The 27,810-nt window shown below is 40.6% G+C and overlaps 3 protein-coding genes across 4 annotated transcripts in view; all 3 read left to right on the top strand.

Annotated features, from left to right (window-relative positions):
* Positions 1-18,616, top strand: part of dph6 (diphthamine biosynthesis 6) — a 57,166-nt gene extending 38,550 nt beyond the window's left edge. Inside the window, exons 13-15 of the mRNA XM_085766700.1 lie at positions 7,191-7,439; positions 12,417-12,804; positions 16,994-18,616. Coding sequence (XP_085622826.1) covers positions 7,191-7,439; positions 12,417-12,804; positions 16,994-17,112 — 756 coding nt within the window. The 3' untranslated portion in view covers positions 17,113-18,616. The remainder of the gene's footprint in view (positions 1-7,190; positions 7,440-12,416; positions 12,805-16,993) is intronic.
* Positions 18,617-21,178: 2,562 nt separating this feature from the next.
* On the top strand, positions 21,179-25,104 carry LOC146963647 (uncharacterized). The gene is made up of 2 exons (XM_085766606.1): positions 21,179-21,283; positions 21,579-25,104. Exons 1-2 carry the CDS (start codon positions 21,253-21,255, stop codon positions 24,905-24,907), a joined length of 3,360 nt encoding a protein of 1,119 aa, XP_085622732.1. The 5' UTR covers positions 21,179-21,252; the 3' UTR covers positions 24,908-25,104.
* Positions 25,105-25,369: 265 nt separating this feature from the next.
* aqr (aquarius intron-binding spliceosomal factor) overlaps positions 25,370-27,810 on the top strand; it is a 44,637-nt gene continuing 42,196 nt past the window's right edge. For both annotated transcript variants that reach the window (XM_085767822.1, XM_085767821.1), the window contains exons 1-7: positions 25,370-25,452; positions 25,925-26,032; positions 26,429-26,485; positions 26,721-26,761; positions 26,860-26,895; positions 26,993-27,113; positions 27,234-27,374. In XM_085767822.1, coding sequence (XP_085623948.1) covers positions 25,946-26,032; positions 26,429-26,485; positions 26,721-26,761; positions 26,860-26,895; positions 26,993-27,113; positions 27,234-27,374 — 483 coding nt within the window. In that variant the 5' untranslated portion in view covers positions 25,370-25,452; positions 25,925-25,945. The remainder of the gene's footprint in view (positions 25,453-25,924; positions 26,033-26,428; positions 26,486-26,720; positions 26,762-26,859; positions 26,896-26,992; positions 27,114-27,233; positions 27,375-27,810) is intronic.

Here is a 27,810-nt window from a genome sequence, read left to right as displayed (position 1 = left end):
GGTCATAGAGGAAGCTTGGCAGAAATGATTTTTGCGATATGTGCATCAGTCGTAAAAGCCTCACAACCAATTTGTCAAAAAATGTGAGGTCGGGACAGTTGAAGGCAGCAGGGCATTTTGCCTAACGCAATGAAAAACCATGCCCCTCCATCACTCTTCATCCACTGCCCAGCTCTGGTGTGGCACAGTACTCCACAGCAGCAGACAATTTTATTACATCAGCTTTGAGTATTTGTTGTGTTTTATTTGATCTTATTTCTTTATTTTAACATTATTATAGCGACAGCAAATTTACTCAAGGACAGAAACACAACAACCACATCAGATTTTTATCAAAACTAGCTTCATGATGTTGTAAGAATCATTTTTTAATGACGGTGGGAAGATATATCTGTTTATTTATTTTTCATGCCTGTTGGCATTCAGATGTGTCCCTGAGCATCCAGCAGTCAGGCTCCCCTGACCTTGGTTATAGTACTGAGCGGCAGCTCCTGACCAGCATAAAGTTGACCAGAGCTGACATGACAGTGTTACTCTTCCACACGGTTCAGTGTCTAGGGAATGGGCATGTCGAGGGCAGACATACAGGCACAATAGAAAAATACACATAAGCTTACAGAAGGTGGGGGTTGGGGAAAGGCCAGTGTCCCTGGCCCAGACTGACCACACATTGCCTCAACAATGGCTCATTATCGTTGTGTAATCCGGAGTATTCTGCTAAATTTGTCAGTGTAATAACCATGTGTTTTCAACATATGCTTATGGTTTAGTTTGCTGAATAAATGTGCAGTTTTAGACCTAAGAGAATGCATTCAGAAATGCCCAATACTTGCCTTTCTTTGTGCACTTCATACGGCTATTTATGTCGCCGTTTAAGTAACACTGATTTTGTGTGACAGTTGAGCATACAGGGGTTAGGCTCAAACTGGAGCACAAACAGGAAGAAAAAAAAAAAATAGAGATAGTAGAAAAAAAATAGGAGGGAATAAAAAAGGCAAATATCTCCCTCCTCCTTCCCATGAAGCCTTAAATGAGAAGCCTAACATGGGGAGAGATTCTGTAGAGGGGAGAGGTTGTGGTTCTCCTGAAAGGTTTGTATTTGTAGAAATGAGGTGTCAGAAGAGGCAGGATTTCCTCAGGGCGCAGCACAACATGAGCCCATCTCTTATCATTTCCCACTCCCAGACGTGATCTGCTTTGAATGCACTAATGCTGAAAGAGCCCCACAGACTTGAAGCCAGTTCAAGATGAAATCACAGCACACATCCCTGACAAACTGCCATCCACCACACAAGGATTAAACAGTCGTTGCATATCAAATCCCCAACAAAACGTAGAAATAATATATGCACTTAAATACATTCAACAAAACTTCAACCTCAGTTTTTTTCTTCTTTTTTTTGATCCCCACATTTTGAACTATCTTGAGCTATTTGCCAACCCTGAAATATTCAAGAAAAGAAGAAAATTACTAAAGAGAAAAAAAAGGGAGCAGACAGAAATTCAGAAATTTGTCACATATATAAAAAATGTTTCATAAGGGATTAAAAGTGAAATAAGTTTGTCCTATTTTCGTATAGTTTGTATATCAAATGAGGTTTTAAATTGCATACATCCTGGGTTTGAATCTGCTGTCTTGGTTCTTGAATTGATCAGTCTTAAAAATGTTAAAAATGAGTTTGAGAGCCTCACCCATGTGCCCTGAAAATACATTTATTTACCCTTCGTGCTCTGTGGAGGCTGTAGACGACTCTGCCCACAGATACACTGTTGAAGATTTTCTTGTTACATAACAGTAAACAACTGGCAGCAGGGTTAAGTTGTGTCTCTCTGCTCCTGGAATTTAAAGTTCTCCACTGTTTTTGTAAATACGTAATATAATAAATGAATGTATTATATTTAATAATACAGTAAGTATTGAAGCATATCCAGTTTGTGCACTTTTTTCACGAGGTATGCTTGCAGATTTTTACTAAAATGTCTTCGCATGTGTGTTATGTGCTGCTCTATCAGCTACTGAAAGACCTTATAATTTAATAAATTGCTCCGTTGCAGCTTTGGTGTGAAAAAAATGTTTTAATAGCAAATAAATTGTTTGAGCTTCAGTGTGTCTTAACCATGTTTTTCCTTATTGCATTTTTGAAAACTTTTAAAACTTTCTTTGAAAAAATATTGAGAGGCACATTTAGCACAAATACACTAAAATATCACCCACTTAAATGATACTCTACTTAGGAAGTGGTGCAGTGTCTCTGAACATTAACCAATGGACACAAATAAACCATTAAATATCAAAATCAAAACAAAACAAAAGAATCTCCAAGCTGCATGTGTTTATTGTTTAGGACTGTACAAGTTAATGATGGATGGATGACTTAGTGAATGATGAAGAACCAAGAAAGTGGGAGTGAGGGAGCCAGTCATTGAGTGACTTTTTATTAAGACTGACTGGGAAAATGACAGAGAGAGAGAGAGTAAATGACTGACCCAGAATGATTTAGTGAGTGTGTGTGCGTGTGTGTGTTCATTCTTGCATCAACAGATCAACAGCCCTGTCTTATACTATCTTGGATGCATTGTGATAATTAATTGTAGCATCTTCTTAGGACTTACCTGTCACATTGTCACCTATACGTCCAAGCAGTACCCTACATAGCTATATGGTTTTCCCCTAAACAGTAAAAGGAAGTAGTTTTCTCTGTTCAGATGAGTAACAGAAGAGATTCCTTAACAAGCTCCACAAATCAAATGTTATTAGCTGATTGTGTGTGAGCTGTGAGGCACAGGAGATCACAGAGTAACAGGTGAAAAATGTAAGCAGCTCACCTTTGAATGAATCCCAGAGTGTAGCAACATTGTCTCACTACTGATGTGTAGTCAGTAGAGAAGGCCAGACGGAAATGCTGGTTTGACATCCTCACCCCATTTCAGCATGGGTTTAAGAATGAGTTATACTGTATTCCCATTTGTAAACTATAAAATGCAAAAGAAACTGAAATTTGTTTATCCTTTCACAGATGAGCCCTGTTCATTTTACTCTTTGTGCACCGCATGGCATGTCAGGTGTACTGCAGGACACACTGCACTGAATATAATTGAGGCTACGGAGGGACTTTCACTTAAAAACTAAGTAAAATTACCCAGATTGAGAGATCCAGCTTCCCTCTGCTGTGTGACACACTGACTTGACACTCAAATGGGTGTTAAAAAGTTAATAACCATTCCTGTATGGTTTCAGGCTATGCAATCATTTTAACCTATCGAGCTGTTTGTTCAGTATGATTTGCAAACTTTTAGACACAACAATTACAAAAACTACTGTAGGCTACAGAAGTAACTATCTGGTATACATTTGTTTTATATGTGTGTTGCCTTCAGTGTTTGTCTGTCAGTTCAGACTGTAATCTAAAAGCTGACTTGAATCATGTCCAGTGCGCTCCACACTGAATCCAAATATTTGAAGGAAGTCATTTTAGCAAAAGGACATACGAAACATAAAGATTGGTTAACAAATCAGAAAAAATCTGAATAAGGTGAAATATATATTGTTCCAGGTAACCTAAGTTGACATTTTGATGTAAATTAATAACAGTTTATATCATCTAAATGGACGGGCGTATCACAAATATTAATTACATTTTGCATGCAATTGCCCACCATGTAGCTGATACTGTGCTGCCATTACCCCCTTTAGCTTGGTTACATGTGTCCTTGCATAAAAGAAAAGTTACACCATATTAATCTAACCTATTTTACACATTTTGTATTATCATTTTCCTGGTTAAATTATGCATGAGGTCTCAATGGGGAGAAATGTGACCATTAGCATATCTGATAGGAGCGGTGGAGCAGTTTTCCACCTCTCTCTGTCCTTGGAACCAGGCAGAAAAACCTGACTGTTCGTCAATACCAGGTCATTTTATCCAGGCTCAGCCCGGTTCATCTGTACCATTCCAAAGCTCTACTAATGACACTTGGAGACATCCTCAACACGATGGGGGCCCAGAGGGCTCCAACACCAATGTGAATATAGTCTAGCACCGTCTGGTCATCTCTGGGAGCTCTTTGACAAAAACTGCAATTAGAAACACCTCAGACACACAAGCCTGAAATGAGACACCGTTAAGGGCTGGAAGCAGACACAGACAGGCACTTCCTGAGTACATTTACATATATGTTACTGTCAGTAGCTCGCATAGATGGTGAGAGGATGTCTTTCAGGTTGGTGACCTTTTGGCATGTCATTGAGTTTATTCGAAAAATGATGGTGTTTAAGCCATGAAGTAAAGGTCGATAAAGCACAAAGGCAAAACGTTGCTTAGTTAATAAAAAAATAAAGTGAGCGTTGTCATCTCCTCAGTTGTTGAGCTAATTGGAAGCTTGTTTGGCTTAGATACTGTTAAAAACTCATTTTGAAGTGTCTGTCAAAGTCATTTTTTTATTATTAGGGTTTCTTAGAATGACAAGTTTATGAAATATGAATCATGAAATCTGACGCTTGAAAAATAAAAATACAATAAACAAACTTTGGACCAATTGACTAATCTTAAATCACCTCAATTATCATCAAATATTGATACTGAGCTACAGCTTTGATAATCATCATGATTGGACATCCATTGTATGTTTCCTCTGAAAACAAACAAACATCTAGGGTTTAATGAAATATATTTTGTCTCACCAGTGAAAAGCGTTTGAATTATGGTAGCAAATATCAAATATTATTAAGAAGCAGGAGAACAGAAATAAACCAGCACAGACATGTGGTATTGATTCACTGTGAACACTGCAAGACAGCGCATCTTCCCTTTTCTCCGTGGGCCATTTAGGCTGCTAAGGCTAGCATTTGAAAAATACTTACCTTGTTATAGAAAGTTTAATGTCATATGCAATTGTTTGACCCTTATGAATATTGAAGGATCCCATCTCCGGCCTATTAAAAATGCATGTGGCATTGTGGTTGTTGATCACGTTTAGAACGCCCATGCAAATTGGACTGTCTTCCCTGTCAAGGCCTAAGATGAATAATGTAGTTGTGTTGTATATTCAGGGACACACCATTGACAGTCAATTAACAAGTTTGATTGGTGTGTGAACTCATTCTTTTGAACTGTTAATTTTATGTAAATAGTATTCGCTCTCCCTTCTCCTCTGCCTCTCCCCCCATCCAGGTTCACTACAGAAAGATGTGCCCCCACAGCCGCAAACCCCCAAATCCCCAATTCCACCTCCCACTAAGAGTAACCAGAGTGGGATCCTTAATAATTGATCATCACACACCTGCTTGGTAGAAGCTATGGGAGTCTCCCTTTAACAGTCAAGGGGCCCCACGCTAGTCCCTTTTGATATTCAAATCGACAAATGGTAGCCGGCCTTTATGAATTCAAAATGGAGCTAGCTCTTTTCATGGGGACAAGCTTGTTAAAAGATTCTGGCCATCCGTCCAACCTGATGGAGCTGCTCTTTGTTGGAGTTAATATGATGGCATTTGATGGCTCATAAATGGAATGCCAATGACAATTTGTTGTTGATGTGTGGGAATCTTTCTTTTATGTGAGGCAGACATGGTAGCGCAAGGCTCGCGGGCAGATCATACTTGCAGGTAAATGATCCGGTGATTGATCCAACTGTTTGAAAGCAGCGAGGGCCTTATCTCCTCCCTCTCCTCCCGCCCCACTCACTCATCTTTCTCTTTCTCGTCTTCACTCCATCTCTTGTCTCCTGCGCTGTCGTGGTAATTTGCAGCAGCAGAGACGGAAGCTGAAGATTTATCACAGTTGACAAGTGAACCCAGGAGCTGGGGATCATGACAAACCCATCTGATTATGGAAATAGCCACGACATGCAGCCTCTAGCTAAACTATCGTGTGGCTAGCTTCTTGTTCTGCTACTGTCCCATCAAAGACAGATTTAATGCACTTCAGAAAGTATAAATACTCTGTAGTCAGTTCTTTCTTTGAACAAGTTGTGTCATGGCCTGACACTCAAAGTGAACCAAGTAGAGGAAATGAAAGGTTTGTTTGAAATGAGTGTGAGAAGAACTTTGGTTTAGGATGCGGTCCAGCTTGTATCAGCTGATTTAGGGCCCCCTTGATTCTCCCTGGACATCTGCATGTGCTCCCCTGCACAGGCCAGCAATTATCACATGTAACCAGCATCTATTTGCATTGACCAGCAGCCAGTGACCGTCACTAGGGCGTCCAACCTCAGACAGGGTCTCTGAAGACCTGACCTCCTTAATGCTGCTCCTCATCCCCTCTCGTCTCTCTGCATTAAACAGATAGATTTTTTTCGGCTTCCATAATACATGAAGCTCGAGGTATTTAACAGAGAATTGAGCTTATTATCACATGGTTAATTACGCTCATAAATAACACTGGTGGCACATAGTTACATTGGCAGGGTTCTCACAATACCTGCTTGTTTTAGAGCTGTGAAATGAAAATTGTTGGTGATAAGATGCTGAAAAATGGGAGAGGTGAAACTTGTTAATTAATGCTCCGCTACTCAAATATACACGTATAATTAATGTTAATTTGATTATAGCACCTACGTGACAAATATTCTACTTTTCTTTTTTAATAATTAAAACTCATTTTGGAGTTTGATGACTTGTTTTTTACACATAGTTTTCTGATTGAATAGCAACTCAGTGCTCCAGTTTATAATTGCCTAATTAAACATTATTTTTTTTAATTTTACTACACTCTAGTTCAGACAGAGGTTTGGCACATTGTTCAGTTTGAAAGCAAATAAATAAATAATCCAGTCTTGATAAAACAATAGGGGAAAGGACAGTAGTAACTTTTTTTCTCATTATGTGATCTAATGCATGCAAATATTTGTAAAAATGTCACCAAACAAATGTTTATTTTGTTTCTGTTGTTTGGATTTAAAGGGCACTTTTTCTTTTAGTAAAAAGTTTGTAGATTTTTTGTTCAGTTTAGTGTCCAAATACCACAAGAGTTATTTAAAATGCTGTAATTGAGTGTGATAGATGAAACCATGACATGTTGGCAGTCATCTCCCTTCAGGATGAATTCAGATCATTTCACTCAAACAACCACAGTGCCTATGTACAGCATCACTGGGCTGCTGGTTTTGCTCTGGACTCTTGGCCTTGGTTTTGCCATTGCAAAGCCAACAGTGATACTTATGCTGTGTTTCCCTTTCCATGTTTTTTTCTCCAGGTAGATGAGTCTGTTTTCTGCGCAGGCCAAATTGCTTTGGTCCCATGCACCATGCAACTGGTGAAGGCCGGCGTTAGGATGCAGGCGCGCTTGTGCTTCAGCCATGTGAAAAAGGTTTTGCAGGCTGTGATCGGCGGCTTGACTCCGGCTCATGTTGTCCAGGCTCACTGCTACGCCACAAGACATCAAGACATCCCCATAGTCAGAGCCGCCTGGGGGAACATGCTGAAGGCCGCAGAGGAAGAGCAGGTCAGTCTGTATGGAGTGATGTTTTTGTTTGTCGAGTATATACGCCAGTGTTTAAAGTGGAGAGCCAGCTGTTTTATTATAGATGCAGAGGAAATATTGATCGTATTTATAGCAAGATATCAGACCCACACATGTTTAATGGATTAAAAGACAGTGGGATTCATGCTTCAATGAATAAGTAAAAGAAGAGACACTTTTTATGGTATCCAAGTTTTTCAGAGAGGCCTTTAGGTTTGTGTTGTTGTGAAATAAGGGAAAGTTCCTCGCCCCTTTCTTCCCCCTGGAGACCCAAGCCGCTGCGACTGATATTTACCAGTGAGTGCGCTCATGAAAAGTTGATGATGTGGGAAACGCTGGTGTCTTTGATAATGTGGCGCTTGGCACAGAAGCAGATGTCTTCCACAGAGCCTCCCTAATCCTTTGCCCCCACACACCATTTTGGAGCTCCGTTCAACTCTCAGAGCAGCTTATCCCCCTCTCCACCCCTCTTTCCTGCCACCTCCCTCCATCCTTTCCTCCACTCCACACCGCCCCAGCTTACAACCCCTGCCTCCATACGTCTAACAGGGGCACCAGTCTCCCCTGGCAGCCCTTCTCCTCCCACAATAATCTGTCTCGCCATGGGAATAGGGCCTCAGGGAAAGAGGCAGGAGCCCACCTCCAACATGTGGCTCTGTGCCGTGGTGAGCAGTGTTAAAGATTGCAGAGTCTATGTCAACTTTGTGTCAATCCCTCAAATAGTAAAGCAGTATATGTAATTCAAAATGTATAATATTAACGCCAGCAGCCATATTCTCAAAACTGGTGTGTATTTGTGTTTATTTGACACATTTTGCCTCCTTGTAATACACAGTGAAGTAGAAGCACAAATTTGCATGTAGGTTTAATGGCATGGAGGTGTGACAATTTAAAGTCTGTGTCAGAGATCACTGAAGACGGACAACCTCACCCATCTGTTGTGTTTCCATGTGATGTGTCAGAAGAATCACAAATATTCACTGACGTGACCCAGGATTCGTACCAGGAGACCACGTTTTACTTTCAGCTGACTCCCAGATTAATTGACAGCTCAGGGTTTTTCACCCTGTAAAGAGGTGAGCTCTTCCCTCACAACTTCACACACACCATGTTTTGCCTGTGAGACAAACCGTCCTGGTCTGACCTCCCAGCTTGACTCTCAAACTTGCCCCTCTCTTCCACTTTAGCGTGCAGATGCATGGAGCATAGCAGAAGATAGACAGGGAGAGCGGCTGTGGTGGGGGGTTTGGTGAAATGCTCTCTCCCTGGAGTGGGGATTATACAAAGCACTGGTGCTCATTTGAACTGACTGTAATTGCAATATTTAACTCAGGTCAAACACTGATAATAGAACTCCCACAGAGAATAGTAATAACTTAGTTTCCACCATCAGCAAAAAGAGTCCTGTTTCACTTACAGGCAGCTTCATGGGGTATTTAAAATTGAAAAAAAAGTAAATATCAAAAAAGAGTTTTACTGAAAGTAAAAAAAAAAAAAGAGAGAGAGAGAGAGAAGAAAAGAAAACAGCCCACATGTTATTTCACTGAAATTGAAACTGAAAAAAAAAAAATAATAATAATATTGCAATTAATGTCACATATTGCTGCACAATGTACTCGTGTGTGTAATTTTTCCATTCTGATTTATTAAACTGAACTAAAAACTATCAAATTTATTTTATTTAATATGTTAAGGAAGTTCTACCTAATAGCCTAGTTGTTTCATTCTCTCTTTAACTGTCGTTGGCATTTGGCAATTTAATACTGTATGTCAGATTAGGGAAGTAAATGCATCATCTGGAGGCAATATAGTTATATAGTGATTGCTGGATATTTAAGGAATTAAATTATGCTTCTACTCTAACAACTAATATATACTTATTCCATCTTTCTTCTTAAAATGCAGCTGTTATATTGTATCCTTTTACAGAAATGGCCACATTATATACCTGATTTAGTTTTGGACTTCAAATGAAATCTTTCACTGCATAGCCTTTAACTCTTATATCCACATGTAAGGGGGGATGTATTTTCAGACACCAGACCTGTGAAGTGCAAGTTTCTGATGGAAACACCAGTGCTGAGCGTGTCTGCAAAGCCATGGGGCCATGTTGTTGTTGTGCGTTGATAATTTATCTAATCAGGTGGATGAAGAAGCGTGCAGGGTTAATTGGGAGCATACCAGAGTTTCTACAAGTGTGAAATTGTATTTACGGTGCATTAAACCGCAAAGAGCCTGCTTGTCTTTGTGCATGCAAGTTTGTGTGCAAAGAGTTTGATGAACAGGGACATGCTGATGTGATAAGTCAATAAATGTTTAAACAGATGTCCCTTTGTGTAGCAATAACAGATTCTGAAAGCTAAAGAATAATCATTAAGCATGTGACAATATGTTTTCGTTGTTATGGCTCTTTACTCATGCACTGTTCATAAACATCAGTTATCTTGATCATTTCGAACAGTTTTTACTCAAATTATTGTTTTTACATTTTGATCAAGTTTAACATATTTGCAGTGTAGAAAGTTTCTTCCCTCCTCACCACAGAACACACACTCTCAGCATTATTTCTTTCCTGCTTACTTGGGACTTTTGATGCAACTCTGGCCCCTGCCATGGTTTTGTAATGACCTCATTCTTAGAATTTCATGACCCCGTGTGTTTCATTTACACAAACTCAGTCTGACGAGCTTCAGAGTGGAACCTTAAGAAAAGGGAGTGAATGAGGGAGTGAACGGGGAGGGATATTATAGCAGACTGACAGCACTACAGTAAGTGCTGAGACATAGAACCACATGCTGAAGGCATCCCGCTGAGCAGGAAATGTAGGGGAACTGGCTAAGCAGCGCAGTCCCATCAGCTCCCCGCTGTTCCCCGCCTTTACACCACTTCCTTATTACCGTGTTTACCGTTCGGCTTTCACGCCTCTCGGCCCTCCAACCGGCCGCACGCTCCAGGCGCACGGACGCGAGTTAGAGGGAGGAAAGTGGGGAGAAAAAAAAACAAACATAAGGAGAGGCAGGTCACACCTCATAAGTGCAGAGAGCTGAGCCCAGCAGATCTAGACCTCATGCGTTTACCTGCTGCCTACGGTGTGAGAAAGCACTAGGGGAATGGCTGCATGCCCTGGAACTGATGTGAGATGAAGTCATGAGATGGATTGTGTTAAGTGGTTGGTGTAAAGAGTTACAGAGGCCTCTACACACACACACACACACAATGCCAGCCGCCTGCCCTCTCAACTTAGCACTTCAGTACTCAGCTCCACCATATATCAAAGTTTGTGTTTTATTGGATTAATTTAATAAATGATCACTGGTCAGGTAGGGATGTCGGCCACCGTTTCCCCTCTCTCTCTCCTTTAACAGAGGAGCACACTGTAGTAGAACTCTCACCACATGCACGCGCACACAAGAGCACATTCAGCTCCATAGAACTGCTGGACAAACTTCCCACCCAATGTAACATTTTGGTGGAGACATTAATAAAGAAACAAACAGAAACTGATGTAACCTTGTCCGACAGCTCTGACGAAAAGTCAGCATTACTTTGCCGTGACAATAAAGTCGTGCCAGAGGCTGGAGCAGAGAGCTGGAGTCCCCTGATCTCCTTGTAGACAGTCGGTTGGGCAGAGTACCTCGGCACCCAAGGCCTGCAGGGTGGCCTTTAAGCCTGGCTGAGCAGGACCCCCTGTCCTGTCACTTCTCTCCACACTTCCCTCTCTCTCCTCCATGTTCAATCACTATTGACAAGCGCATGAGCAGCCCCCTCTAGGAGAATACCTAGCCTGTGCCAGAAGTGCTAATATAACATTTATCAAAGCATGAGACACGTATGTGTGCTGTCACTTTGTCTGCCATGCTAAGAGGTCGGCGCTGACACGGTCATTGTTCTCTGCTCTTGTGATTGTTATTGTTGATCACCGCGAGCTCGGCTCTCTTCAAAATCAGCAGGGTAAAGAAATCTTAACGTAACTCCTGCACACACACTCATTCAGGACACTTGCTCTTTTTTTCAATTTCTTTTCCCCACTCTTCAAGGCAAGAGGTTAGCTGTTGATACACAATTAAGCGTTTGCTCAAGTTTAATCTGAAGGTAAGTGCTATTTCAGTGAATCTGACAGACTGGGTCATGACGGGCCGTCTGTTGAAGGGACAAAGAGGCCGTCGTCTGCTCCTGTCAATGATTTCTCTTTTTTTTTTGTGAGTGAATATCAGAATAAAATGTAAGTAACCTGTTATTATTCTGCACTTAGAAAGTGGGGTGTAAGTGGATGAAAATTGATCCAGCAAATTGAAAAGGGGGTTAAGTGTTTTTGCCCTATCGACTCCAACTGAAACGATGGTTATATAAAACACTCATTTCTCTCCCATTAGCAGATGAAGCCACAGCCAAGTATTATTAAAGGGCCACATTGTAGCACTGCTCCAAGACATTTTGTTACTGCTAATGGCCTTCAGTCCGAAGGAGAAAAAAATAAAGAGATTTTGGCTCTGAAGATAAGATTGAGGCAGTTTTCCACTAAATGTATGTGGTGAAACCGCCATAACATGCTGTGAATGATCTTCTCAGAAAGGTGAGAAGTCATCTTAGATAGGACCTGTCATGTTAGCAAATGTGGCTCAAAGTGAATGCATTTGTATTTGTGGGGGCTGTGAGCATTATGGATTCTTTCTGAATTGTTTGTACACTATCATTACCGAGGGTCACCTCACAATCTCACGTTAATTGATAGCCTGTCAGTCTGTCAAGTAAAAAGCCCGTCTTAGTGCTGTGTGGTAGAATTTTTATGATTTTCTTTACAATAATGTTTAATGTTGATGGAGTAGTGCTTGTGGTCAGAAAACACAGCATGTAAGCGTGTATCTCAGCAGGAGGGCCATACATTTGATTGTAGTGTGGCTCGACACGGTATATAATTTTCCAGCCTCTTCATTTGAATACCATCTGTCTGCATTGCAGGACCTGTTGTGGGAGCCTGAGATCAAACCCGCTCCATTATTGGTCGCCGTGGTACCTGCCTTACCCAGAGCTGCAGCCGTGGAGCTTCATGTGACCGCGATTCAGGATGATATCACCAAAAGGAAGTCCTGTCACGTGGCTACAAAGGTGGCGTGCGGATCCATAGAGTGCCACACTGTAATGTCTGCTGACAGGTGTAGCGCTTCACTTTCTCTTTCCCTGGCTGTGCCCGGTGACGACCTGCAGGTCAGTGATGTGAAGGATGTCACAGAAGCACTTGCTGTTACATTCAAGAAAGCCATGAAGAACATGGACACGGAGCTGGTGCCACTGTGTGCCCGGGTGTTTTACAAGTGCGGCCACTCACCGGCACGGCAGATTATTAAAGGTATGTCACAATATCGCAGCACTTAAGACGCTACACTCTTGAAAAATGATTGAATATTTACATTCATTAAGAGGATTTATCCCAAATAAGCAGCTGCGTTAAAGGCGGCACTTGTGCGATACACTGCTCTGGAAAGATGAGCTTCACACATCTGTATTAATGAAAACAAAGTGACAGCCTGTCTCTCTCTGCACTCTCTTTTCAAAGAAAGTTTGAGCTGACACCGGTTAAGTAAACTCCATAAAGTATTCTAGGAAGCAGTCTCTCCAGAGGATCCCCACTCCTTCCTGTGTTTAATTATTGTAAGTCATTTGTTGTGTCTGCTCTGTGTACAGTAACCCAAGCAGCTGGCACAGTCTTTTGTCATCATTACACTTTTATACGCCACCATCTAGTGCTCCCAGGATTCTAGGTTCTCGTCAAGGCAAATGTGGAGCAGTATTTGTTTTATCCTGAGAGATGTTCTCTCTGAGGGAAAAGGGCGATGAGCACATCGATCACACGGGCTCAGTTGTCAAGTCATCGCCGAAGCAGTCAATTAACATTTTTGAATCTGTGCCAAACCAGCCATCTTACTGTCATTTTTAGCTTTGACATAACTCATCTTCTGGAGGACATAAAATTATGGTTACCAGTGATGAATGGGAAAAAGGTTGATCTGTTTAGAATAGGCGTTGATATGCATGACAGACGAACAGCGCTATTTGTTTTGGTGCCTATTTATATAATTGTAATTCAACATCGTTTCATGATATATGATGCATGCCATTTATTCCTTCTGTTATTATCCACAATAGAGGTGTTAAAAGACATAGGAATATTATTAAGATATCTTGTGTAAGTTTATATATAAAGTTCTAATATTAACATACAATAGATATTTTTAAAAAGTCTTTCTATTTAAAATAGCACATTAAATGTTGTGGGTCTTTTTAGATAGACACCATTAATTGTGTTACTGGGCTAATGGTAAATACAAACTTAGATCTTTACCCTTGACATGTGCGTGTCTTTGATGATGAACAGTACATGTTTGCTTCCCCGAAACCATTTATACTGACTCATCATTGAGCTGGAATCTGTTACCTTAGCCCACACGCAGAGCCAAGCCCTGGGAGCTTACCCACGGGCGTTTTTATGGGTCACAGCCGATGCTCATTGGGTGATGAATCCAAAAAGTCAAAGGAAGAAAAGTAACACCTCTGGCGCTAGCAGTCACAGCCCCGCAACTGCTGCTGTCAGCGAGCAGCAGACAGACAACAACACTGGAGCAAAATGTGACCTGGTACCCCTCCCGTCTCTCCCTCCCCTCCGTCGGTTACTTGCGTTAGGATTCACAGCTGAAAGACATGACATATGTTCCAAATGAAACCTTTAAACATCTTGTCTCAACTTGTTACTTACGATAGAGAGGTTCTCTCAAAGATGGGCCCTCACAACTCAACCCCAGCTTTTAGAGAAGGAACTAAAGAATGGTATCAGGAATCCGTTGTTTTACGTGGTAATTATGAAAATGGAATAGGGTTTGATGCCTTTCCTTATAAACACTCAAAACTAAAGCTCAAGGGTTTTACTGATACTTAAACCTGCAGCAAGTGATAAGGAACACCTGGAAACAAGTTAAATTGACTTGTTTAAACATTATCAGAAAATTACTGAGTTACTGAGTGAAATGCAGGAGCTAAATACTACAGTGTGGTCATTAGCAAGTCACTGTCTACCACCATTTAGTGCTGTACAGGAAGCTCAGAGTTTTGTTTTTGTTTTTAGCAGCTAGCTGCTGCTTATGAAAATGATGCTCTGAGTGCAGTGAAACTGAACCAAATCAGTAAAGTTGTGAGCTGGGAAACCAAAACAATGAGCTTAAAGACACCCTAATTATTTGAGGATGTGTCAACTCCTTTCACATGCAAGTTGTTGGTTAAATAAATACAGTAAGGTAAGGTTAAGTATTCTGTATCTCTGTGGCTCGGCTGCACACACCCAGCCCCTCGGCTTCTTTGTTCATTCTGCTTAGACTAAATGAACAGTTTTCATGAGCCAGCACTTGCTAATTACCACCTCGTTTACCGGTTAATTTGACCAGTTTGGAAGTCACTGTAGCACAACTAAAAACCACTGGCTCTGGGCCTTGGCCACTGCTTAAAAGCCCCATAAGCCCAGCAGGCATCATCCATGCCACACAGATATCGCCCTCTTTCTCTCCTTTTTACCACAACCTTCACTGAGACCCCTTCTTCCATTCACTTAGGCTTACAACATTTATATATTAATCAGTCAAACAATAAATGGCTGTTGATGTTTAACATAAAAGGGTGTTGTGGGCATTAGTAATGGTTTGGTTTTGAAAACACAGAGATTTAACAGCAGCCTTTTCAGCGCCCTGTGTGTTCGCTGTGAAGCAGAATAATGGCTGGTCCTCTTGGGTAGATGGTTTAGTTCCATCCCATTGCTAATGTGATGGCTTTTGAATCTTACAGCCTCTGTCCATTGGGCCTCTCAATGGGGCTCCCTGTGTAGCCCAAAGGGGGGGCTAAGAGACCAGGGGATGGGGATTGGGCATGTGATGGGAAGTGCTCATAGGATTTTGTGTGATTTTACAGAAGAATTTATAGGGATCGGAGCAAAGCGCTCTGTGTAATTACTCGCTTTTAACTCACAAAGACAAAAAAAACATGAAATTGCATGGTCACTCAAGTCACCTTCACCCCCCTTTGTGTCTCTCATCCATGCATAAGCAGGCACGTCTGTGTACACAGACACTGAAAGAGACTCTCAAAGAGAAAGCACAATTATTTCCTATCTGTTAGTACAAAGATTAAAACATCCTGACATAAAACAGGCTTAGTGCGCAAGGTGTGATGAAGGGTGTGTTTCTTCTCTTAATAAAAACCATCCCGTCTGTGATCTCCCTAGCTCGTTCAGTTGTCAGCAAGCTATCTCCAGAGGATCCTGATTCCCAGGGAGCACCACATGCTCTGATAACACATATTTAGGCTTTTAATGCCCTCTAAAAAAAAGGGGGCCTGTGTTCAGTGGGGGCATTTTAAGCTGTAGCGCATATTAGCTAATTAGGGTGTGTGGGCTCTTTGTAAGGATGTTTGGCATGCTGCGTGTGCTTAAAATGAAAGAGAGTGAGGCTTATTAAATTGCGCTGAACTGCTCTTGAAACCTTTCTGTCCTAATTTTTTCTCTCTCCAAGTTCACGTAGATGTCAAACAGCAGTGCTGCAGTACTAGTGGATACAATAAGAGGACAAGTTTGTGTTTGTCTACTGAGACTTTAGATAACTGGTCAGGAATTACATTTTGACATACGTCATATTAAGCAGATGTCATGATGGATTAGAGAGACTGACACTTGCAGGATTGTGACACAGTTTGCTTTCCTACTGTATTATGACCATGTCAGATCACAGTGACCACACCCAAGTCCCATCATACAAGCTGTTTAATCAGAAGAACTAAGGGAGGACATTCAAGCATGAGACAGGAACACTTGTGACCAATTAGTGCAGAGAGGAGAAGAGGGAAGAGGCAACCTCCCAGCGGGCTGCTGCTAAATAGACAGCCTGTCATCAAGACCAGGCTCTGAGACGCTCAATGAATTCTCTCATGTCCACTGTCCGTCTGTAGTCCAGCCGCACACACACACACACACACACACACACACACACACACACACACACACACACACATATCTCTCAGCTCCAGTAAAGCTGAGCAGCAGTCCCAACGCAGCTTCTCAACATCCCAGCACAACAGGAGCAGAAGACATATCCATTCCACTAGACCCCCTCCCCAACAAGCTGCTCAATTGTCCAAAAGGGCATGGCAGGGATCCCCGTCCCCTGTCCCCCCTCCCTCTGCCTTCTTCTGTGTCAATGTGTTTGCTTGTGTATGTGACTCTGTGCATGTTTGGGAGGGGTAGCTTTGTGTTCAGTCCTTGCTGACCATATGTCTGCACTGCAGGGAGTTGAATTGGGGGTTTGCAATCTGCCAAGGATTTAAGAATGCCAATAATTTGTAAACAGGCCCCACGTTCCCCGGTCGAAGGGTTAAGTGCACCCTCTGTCCTGGGACGGCCCCAGTGGGATAGCTATCTGAGAACCTAGTGTCCAACTCCAGGTAAACTTTTCATGACACTAACAGTCTTCTTTTGCCCTCATCCATTTATCTCTACCTCGCAGGACTTAAAGGAAGTTTAAGAAGCTGTCTAGAAGAGTCCAGTCCGTCCCTGGCGCTTGTTCCAGTCCTGGACTTGCCTGACTCCCAGATCCTCCACCTGTCCTGCTGGCTCAGTTTATAGAAACACAGCCAGAGTCAACAACCAGACTCCAGTCATCCACAGCACTGGAATTCAGTGGGGCTTTTCTGGAGGAGCGGCTGACAGCCCAACACCTAATGACTTACAACAGGACATCAGTTGAATGTGGAGAAGAAAAACTGCATAACCGCTCATTAATGTTGAATGTTTATCGTGGCTGATTGTTGAAATGCAAAGCTGCATCTGTCTCCAAGTGGTTTTGATGGTGTTTGGTTTTCAGGATGTGTTTATTTCACTTCACACCACAGAACCGAGGCCAATAATCCACTGTGTCCTCCACTGGAGTTGTTGACTGCCGCAGCTGTTATTCTGCCTTGCAGGGGAGTCCTATTGAACTTCTATAACCCATGGCTGCATACCAGAGGACTAGAGACCCTAGTCTACAAAAGGAGACAGTAGCTGTGTGTCTCATTGCATGAGGCAATAAATTATTCCCCCTGAATCCTACTGTTTCTGGTGGAATTTCTCTTAGCACGCGAGCTAACACCCTTGAAAAGGCCTAGCGCCACCACCGACACCATCTGTTCAGTTGTAAACCTATAGATTTACTGTGTGACTGCTTTGTGGCTGTGTGTAATGTGTGCGGATGAGGTGACTGTGTTTCTCCCTCTCATGGTCCATGGGATTCAAGGTGTGTTATTATTGTGTAATAGGCAATCAGCACCAAGCACCTGAAAAGATTAAGCCTCTTTATGTTTTCTATTGATTCTAAGGCAGCCTGGTTAATAGGAGAGGGACGCTACCACACACAGCTGCAGGGCAGGTGTGTCTTCTGTCTGTGTGTGTCTGTTGAGGAGGGGGATGTCAGTGTGACGATGTGGGAAGAAAATAACACTATTAACCATTGCTCCTGGAACATTTCTTTTCTCAAAGATCATGAACCGTATTGATGATCTGAGTTGGAATGCATCTTCACTCCGGCTATTCTCTTCATCGCGCTTGTGATGGCGGGAGGGTGGAGTGGGTTATTGATCTTCACCCACCTCGATGTTGTTTTGATTGTTGTTATCAAAAATTGAACAATAGAGGCAGCCAATGGAGCCTGAAGATTTTCATTGAGGGTTGGAAAACACAAACAAGCAATTATTTATGAGAGTGAGCAAGCCAATGCCCCATAAACATACAGTGTGTGTTAAAGTTTAGCTGTTTGGTTTTAAAGGGGCCCCACCAGGGGGAGATTCTGTATTTCTGAATGATGCAGTTAAAGGTATTTTTCTGAATAAAGTACCCTTTATAATGTATTTCTTCTACACAAATGTCCAAAGAAGAATTTCCACAGAATGTTTTCTTTGTTGCCAAACAAAACTGTGCTGAGCAAATGAGCATGTTGAGCTGCCCAGATAAACAATGGTTTACAGTGAAGACAGAATTGGTTTTGTACAAATCAAACAATGAAAACTAGGAAACAATACATATTAGTCTATGGAAATGTGTTTCAGTTATTTGTGTTCCATTTGCATTTCATTTTATTATTAAAATTCTCTTTGATCAAGTTTCCATTTCAATTTTTTTCCTTTGTGAAAACAATTTGAGGAGATTTATGCAGTGTATGTAACAGTACATTAAAATACAAGACACAGCATTACTGTACCACAGAGGAGCTGTGCCACTAAAATTCAGTGCTTAACAACCACTTGTCGATCACTCTGTAAACATAATGTGCTGTCTTTTAGCGGGCATGTTTTCAAACAAACACAGGCAAAGCCACTAGTATATCATCACACCCTCATCATAGCCAGTGTGATGGCCTTTGGCAGACACATTTCTTTGTGTCCTTTCCACTGTGTTTCCTCACAAAATGAGAAAAGACAGGGTGACATTTGGTTTTCTCATGTGTTTTGTCAAATGTACTTTTTTTTTTTTTGTACAAAGCTGACCTGCAACCACTCTGCAAACAAACTAGCTGTTGTGGCTAACATTGTCCTTTGTGTGCAGTGTACCAGCCTGCGGCCCTTGTCATTGTGGCCTCGCACATGGACTTTAACTCTGTGTTTCTACCTCTAGGCTAGCCAGGCTGATGTGTGTGACTCTCTTTCCCCATAGCAGTGGGCTACAGTAGGGGAGCTTAGCTCAGGAGCAACCTCACTGCACAAGACGCCTTGTGACAATGTGGTCTGTTTGCCCCAGTGACTGCGGTTTTGTTTGGTTTTAGGTTTGATTTGTTTTTGTTTCATAATGCATTGTGTTATTCTCCTGACATATTGTGAAAGCATGTCTTTATGGTCACAGCACTGACTTCATGGAACTTGCTGCGTCCCCTGAACTGGTGAGCCATCACATCCTATTGAGTGGTGTCTGCTGCCCTCTTGTGGCCAACATAAATTATGTTACATAAAAGCATCAGTGCTTTCAATTCAATACAGTATGTTTACTCCTGAGTGTATTTAATCATAAATTAAGTCAAGCACCATTAAACATTTGCCTCTCATCACTTCAATAAATTGGCTCAATTTTATCCGATAAGAGATCATCTAATTAATTTCTAAATATTTCCGAACATCAAACATCAAAATTCACAACTTTTTCAGTATTTTGTCAATTATGGAGATCTTGTCTACTTGATATATTTTTGGTATATATTATAATGAACCTCTGTGTTGTCTGTTGATTATAAGGCAGCCAGGCTAGGAGATGATGAACTATACAAAACTGCAGGGCAGGTATGTGATTTCTATTTGATGATAGCATATGAGCTTCTCAGAGGAAAAGCACAGTGTAACTAAAGATTTAAATATTAACATTAAAAAAAAACCACATGGGTGGGCTAGGGCTCTGGCAGTGTAACATGTAGATCGAATGCAACTTTTTAATATGTTAGATAACAGCATGACTGCACCTAACAACTATGTTCATAATAAATCACTGACTGTCCAAAACCTAAATATTCAATTTACAGTTGCATTGTACAAAAGAGCAATTCTTGATTCTTGTTTTTTTTTTGTCAATAATTGACTTTTCAATTTCACTTGACTACAAATTGTTCACAGTACGAGTACCTCATGGCTATCCTGGACTCTGCAGTATCCTTGAAAGAAGGGGGAACCAAAGTTACAAATAGACACGTATACCACCTCATTTTTTGAGTCTCAATAACAACAAGCCACAGATATATCAAATACCAGTATCCTGAAAATAACATAAAACACTGAGGGTAAACCCAAAGAAAAAAGAATGCAGGGCTTAGACTAAACTACGATCACAGAGAAAACAGCAGACCAAAAACATAAATGTGGACTCAACACAATTAATCATATTGCCATACTGTAACCCCTGACAAGTAGCCTACCACATAACTCATGGAAAACATGATATTCTTTTATTTGTCAAACCTGCCAAAACACAGAGGCAGTATATGAAATATGAACCAAACAACGGAAACATCTTGCAAGCAAACACATTGACTTTGTACTCATAATTGTTCTGTATCAGTTAACAGTACAAGAAACAGAGGTTTTAGCTCAAAAATAAACATACACTATCAGCAGGAACTTGTGGTTTTAATTAAGAGTGAACAAGGCCATACATGTGAACTCCTGCAGGTAACAGATGAGTGGGATTGCAAATCTGCCTGTACTGTAGCTCTGTCATAATGTCACTTTCTCCAACAAACCCAATGCATCCCTGTGGATATTCAGAAGGCACATTAGTGTTTTACCATAACACATTTTGATAGTCCTGATTTGGTTTTACAGAAGGCAACACCAAGAGAATAATGTTAAGGCCATTTTGGAAATTCTTGAGAACAAGGTTTGATATCGCCTCTAATCCTATTACAGGTCCTGACGTTTCCTTTAGTGTAATTTCGATAGCCTATTATTTTTATTTCTATTTTGACCAGATAATAAAAAATATCTATTTTCTGTTCAAAGTGGGTTTGTTGCAATGGTATTTATGATAATATGCTTTTGGCAAATTTAACATTTCAATGGTATATCCTACTTATTTCTTCAAACTAGATCCCAGTAAAACATCTATCACAGATAGGAACTATATATCTTTGGTTCTAGCAGCCGGCCGTACCAATTGAAGGAAGCACAGTTTTGTTTCCGGCATGACGTCAGAGATGGTAACATCCTTAGCAACAAAGCTAAATACGATGTACACACAACTGATAATGAATACATGGTTGTAAAGAGAGACTGTCGTATAGTAAGTATTTTTTTTACCTATACATTAGCAAAGCGAGGGTTGTTGGCTAGTTTTCGACGTTCGTGGTAATTTTTGGTTGTGTTCTCGCTTTTGTCTAATACTGTAATTAACGTATCGTGTTAATTGTTTGATATTGCAAACATTTCAAATATGTAACTGGTTACACGAAACATACATATTTTATGTGTTAATTAAAACGAGATTAGTCCTATCACTGAAGCAATGTTTTATAATCAGTTACACTCTTAAAAGTCATTTCATGAATTGAATTTTAGCTAATGCCTTATTCTTGGTCCTAGGAGGTGATTTGGAGATGCATCAGTGCCCTGTTTGTTCAAGATCTTTTCCGACACCCTATAAACTCAAGAGACATCATGTCATCCACACTGGCCAGAAGCCCTTCACCTGTAAAATCTGTGGAAAAGCCTTCACACAGACTGGGCATCTTAAAATACACCTGGAGAAAGTCCACTGTTCCCAGTTTCCACCAGGCAGTTTACGGGATGGCATTTCAAGAAATAACCAACAACCAAAACATGATGAAGCAGCTGTGGGAATGAGCACACATGGCAGCAGCGATTGCACTACGAGGTCATCACTGCCTTCCCAGCCAGAATGGAGAGGCGGATCTGTAACTCACAACATATTTCAGCCTTTGTCTGAGACAGGAAATCCAACTGTAAACAGGCCACATGTAAAGAATGGCTCAGTGACCCACGGCAGTAGCTCATCAGATATGGATCCAACACATCAGGATCAAGTTCGTTCTGCAAATATGGCGACATCTGTGTGTGAAACCCTCAACAGACACACCTGCAAAGTCTGCTTGAAGTCATTTAGTTCATCTGTTCACCTTTGGATTCATTCAACAACTCATAACAAAACAAAACCATTTCAGAGGATACAGATATTTTCTAAGAAGGCTGGTTTGAAGATGTGGACACCAACCAGGGAGGTGAGCTCCAGTACAAACAAAATGACAACAACAAAAACAAAACACCAATGTCCTAAATGTCTTAAAAGCTTTTGTACACCTTCCAAGTTACGAAGACATTTTCTTATCCATACAGGCCAGAAACCATACTCATGTACAATCTGCCGGAAAGCCTTTACACAAAAGGCACACTTGAAATCTCATTTGAGCACATGTTCACTTTCTGCAGTCAATGTAAGGAAAAGACAGGGGCTTTGTAATGAAAGTCAAACTTCAGTTTTACTGCCTCAGTCCTCACTTCAGGAACCCACCAGTCATCACACTCTTGTGAATTCACCGGTGGAACTCAAGCTGCAATGTAAAATAAGTGTTAATACCATGCAGGACCTGGATAAGAGTGGAGTCAAGTTGGATGCAGTTGTCAAACCAGAACAAATATTAAATACAAGCAGTCCGTGTCAGAGTATTTCACATATATCAGATGAAGAGCAGCAATTTTTGACACAAAATGATACAAAACCATTCCAGTGTACGATCTGCAACAGATCATTTTGGTTAGAAGTTAATTTAATTCGTCATCAGAAAATTCATAAAATACAAAATGAACTGGGAAGCACTTCTCCTGTGCAAAACAGCAGTGATGTGAAAATGTCAGCTTCTGAAGCAATAAAACATTCACCTACACCTAGCCATGCACATCCTATTGACTTGAACATTGTTGTTAAACCAGAAACATGGAAGGAAATTTCCATTCAGGAGGCTGTGTTAACCGCATCATCAGAACAGCAAAGCGAAACCAGTCAGGCCACCATTAAGCAGCAGAGAATTAACACTTCACATCAGTGTGATGTGTGTTCAAAAAGTTTTCCATCTGGATCAAAACTTCAGAGGCACATGATGACTCATACTGGACAAAGGCCCTTTGGATGTGAGATTTGTGGAAAGAGATTTCGGCAGAAAACACACTTGAGGGTCCATTTTCGCACTCACCTCTGGTCCAGATATCAGAAACAGCGATCTTCGTATATCAATCGCCCACCTTCACGTACAGGTGGGTTTAACACAAGGACTGCAGAAGACAACCCAATCCAGGGAATGTTGGTACCAGGAAAAGATATTGAGACGCACAGTGGCAGAGGTGTTACCTCTATTGAACACCTGGACGAGACATCTTCTGTAATGACTGTTCAGAATAATGACAAGAAGGAGCCAGTGCACAATTTGTTGCCACATACCTCAAAGAAGAATTATGTTTCTCAAGTGACTTTGAAAAGGACAGAGATGACTAAATCAAAGCGCAGTCCTGGCCGTGTACAACACAAGTGCGTTCAGTGTTTAAAGTGTTTTCCCAGTGCCTCTAAATTACAACGGCACGAGATGGTACACACAGGCTTGAAGCCATTTAGGTGTCCTACCTGTGGAAAAGCTTTTAGGCAAGCCTCACATCTGAAAACACATGAAGGGTTCCACTGTAAGAGGAATCCACCCAAATCAGTTGATCAACAGGTGAACATCAGAAAACTGAAAACAAATAGTCAACAGCGGCTTTACCCAGGGATTACTGTTCGAATCCCAGCACAGCAAAAGTGTGGGACCACAGACACTACACATTCAGTTTTTGCTGCAATTGAAGGAGAAAGTGCATTGCTCCGTACCAGTCGTGAAGTACCTCTCACAAAAGTGAACAGTGCCTTTAAGACAAACACTAAAAGGAATACATGCAAGACAAAGAAACTTAACATATGCAGAATATGTTATAAGAACTTTGTCTCTCCATATAAGCTCTCAAGGCACTTGGTCACTCACTTTGGGATAAGGCCATATAAATGCTCTTTGTGCAGCAAAACCTTTACACAGCGTGGTCATCTAAACATTCATGAGCAGAAATGTAAACAAGTAAACAGGACCTCAGAATATGACCAAATAGAAATGATAAATACTGACCATCTCCAGAATGAATGCATCAAAAGCCTCACTGAAAGCGCAGATATCAGTATGGACGGAATAAGAGAGAATACAGAGCCTCGGTATACCAGTGTTGGTCATAATTCTTTTACTGGTAATGATTTATCTTATTGCACAGAAGCAGTTGACACTGAATGGGTGGCAGTGCCAGAAGTAGGGTTAGAAGAGGGGATTAACAAATTAGAGAAAAATCTAACAGAAAATTACAGTCAAACTAGAGAAAGTTATAACTATTCATTTCCCTCTGAGCTTGCTTTTGAAATAAATAAGCTTGTCCAACATCAAAACATAGCTCCACCTTTGTCAGGTCAGTATGGAGGTAATGCACATGATGTAGGATTACCATGTCAGCATGAAGGGGTTACAGCTATTTTAGATAGCAACCGGCTACTTGGTGATGAACTTGTGAGTTCTGTGGATACAAATCAAACCCAGGCAGATGTCCCACATAACTACTGGTGTGAACCACTTGAATGTGACAAGTGCACTGAAAATTTTAACTGTAAAAATGATCTTAAGGATCATCTGTGTTCAGCGAATGGTCAACGTGAGGTGACAAAGTTACCCCAGAAGAACCGTTGTGACATTTGCCTCAAACATTTTATCACTCCCTCAAAACTTAGGAGGCATTTTCTTATCCACACAGGTCAGAGGCCATACGAGTGTGACATTTGTGGTAAAACTTTCAGACAGCCATCACATGTCAGAAAACATAGACTAACTCATTGATAATCGTATGTTACTCTAATGTTTTTTTTTGTGTGTGTGTAAAATGTTTTTTTTATGATGATCAAAATGTGTCAGTATGTTTGTATATGTGTATTTCAAGTGTAATAACATAATGATAAACATACATGAAAAGTTTGATTTGTTTTGTATTATTCTGACTGTACAGTAAAACAATGCTCAAAAATAAAAAAGTTACTTGAAAATAATAGTCTTGTGATGCTTCACTTATGGCCAATATTTAGTTAGATTTTACATTATTTACATAGAAATTAGACAGTTCCATCGAATTAAATTTTCTTTTTTTAAATCGCACTTCTCTAGTATTACATTCAGTATAGATTTTACTTCTTTGATAGTGGAGTAGAGTTGTCAGTTTTCTGAAAAACATTAAATCTGAGCGGAACTGAATTCATGCACTCTGCACCCGGGGACGAATTTAGGGACGGACCCATTGAGGAAGTTAGTCGCATACAGCGCGTTTTGGTTGTGTACATGCGTAACGAGTCTTCTCAGAGCATTTCTCTCATGCTGTAAAACAAATAAAGGTTAGTGGGCTCAATTTATCATATATCTGGATACGCTATAACGAACCAATATTATCAAGAACCGTTTGAATAAACTATATTTACATCACTAGCTAATTAGCTTAGCTCATTGCCTGATGCTGTGGAACAGCGACCATCTGCTAATGTTTTTGTTGCATTATCATTGATATAGCTACATGGTTAGTGTTACATTTAGGTGCCTAAAAAAGCTATTCGTAATTATCACAATATTTAAAACAGGAAACATCTTGCTATCTTTGTTTTGTTTTGTTTTACGATATAACATATCCAGTCGAACTTTAAACCTAGCGAGCTAACTTTGTCTGCACTTAGTTTCGTATAGCCTAATTGCGCCTCATTTTTTGAGAACATAAAAGTTAAATAAATAGTTATATTCATAGCTTATTTTTTCGATGAATAGCTATATCTGCTTCAGACAAAGTATCACCTCTAGCCACTCTTTTTCTCACAGTCGCCGGTGTAGCTGTTTGAGATGACCACCATGGAGAAGAAAGAAACGCCCGCTAAAAAGGCAGCGGCTCCTTCTGTGTCTCAGATTAATGCAGAATATGTCACACAGGTAATTCACACTGTACACGTACTACAGACTACATATATGGTCGAGCACTGTGATTTGTGATTTGATGTGTTCTTGTTTTTGTTCTGTAGTGACACTGATTTGTACCTGGGTAGAGAATAATTAATGCCCTACGAGGGTAAATAGTACTGATGTATGGGGTGTGTGTGAAGCTGTGGACTGTACCTGTGACACAGGACTTGGGGATTTGTGCTTCTTCCTTTAGATAGTTGTTGTATGTTTGGTATATAAATGTATATATCTGGTTATCTGGTTTCTAAGATTTCTACACATAAAATACATGATTTGTAACAACCTGTGTGTTGCTCAATTAACCGTTGTGTATATACACACTGCCATCCTTATTGCTACTGATGTTTTTCTTATGTCTCTTTTCAGTTGGCTAATAAATACTGGGCTCCTCATGCAAAGAATAAACTACCATTTGACCCAAAGGTGAGGTATTTGCATCGCTGCATCTTAGATACATAAATAAGTATACTTTTGTACTGCTACTAGTACTACTACTACTTTAACAAGTGAGTGGCAATACTTTCTAACTAAAATGTGTTTTAAACATATACGTACAGTGAAACAGCAAAGATGTACTCAAACACAAATGTTTTTAACACTGCAGTTGGGATCATCTGTGTTTGCCTAAACCCTATAAAAGTCTTTCCTGTCTTTTTAGGTGATGGAAGATGTTTATGAAAAAGAGATTCTTAAGTCCAAGTGAGTTAAATTATAGCATCTTAAATTCTTAAATGCCATTCTCTAATATACAGTACATATTTAACTCTTATTCTGTTGTATTCACTGTTTGGTTTCAGATTTGCCATTAGAAAAATTATGCTGCTCGAGTTCAGGTGAGATATTTCATTTCCTATTATTTATTGTCTCCCAATATATTAAGTCATTATGCTATCAAAAGAAAAGATACTAATTTATTTTCTCATCTTTCAGCCAATACCTTGAGAACTACCTGTGGGTGAACTACACCCCTGAGGTGTCCAGCAATGCCTACCTCATGTCCATTTGTTGCATCGTCAATGAGAAGTTCAGAGAGAATGTGCCAGCTTGGGAGGTAAAAACAAGCCAGACTTATCTGAGTTTAGAGTAATTTGTGATTCCATGTTGATCAAAGTTCTGCGGAGATCATATACTTGAACACAACAACAAGACCATTTTTTCTTGTGTATATCAGGTGTTCAAGAAGGAGCCCAGCCATTTCCCTTTCTTCTTCAAATGTGTGATGGAAGCTGTGTTGTCAGGCGAGGGGGCTGGCCTCGCTCTGAAGGAACAAACCGTGCTGCTGGTCTTCCTGGACCACTGCTTCAACAGTCTGGTGAGAATGATTACACCAGTATCCATTGTCTACCCTTACTCCCTGTATAAATTTGGCTTAACTAACCCTACCTATGGAAATATCTGGGGACCTCATTCTTCTATACATCGGACAAATGAGGACTTTTGAGTCATCATCTTAAATTATGATAAGAATAGTTGAAAGTAGCTTGTTTTCTCGTGTAAAACCATGTGATACAGATGAATTAAAAAAATTCTCCATCTCTAATCACACAACAGCATAAAATCAAAGTGCAGCTGCTGTAATATGAATTGTTGTTTTTTAAATTTGATACTCATTATATCCTATAAATGTTGTTATTACTCTTAAATTGACCTAAAGGCATTGACATGATACAGTGGTTTAAATAATCAGGGTTTTGCTTTTAAATGGTAGTAACACCAAAGGTTGTTGGTAAAGATACCGAGTGTGAAAA

The sequence above is a fragment of the Trachurus japonicus genome, chromosome 22, assembly GCF_045865225.1.
Source record: "Trachurus japonicus isolate A0001 chromosome 22, Traja_1.0".
Lineage (NCBI taxonomy): Eukaryota > Metazoa > Chordata > Actinopteri > Carangiformes > Carangidae > Trachurus > Trachurus japonicus.
The sequence above is the reverse complement of the archived record's forward strand: the minus strand, read 5'-3'. Positions and strand labels throughout refer to the sequence as shown.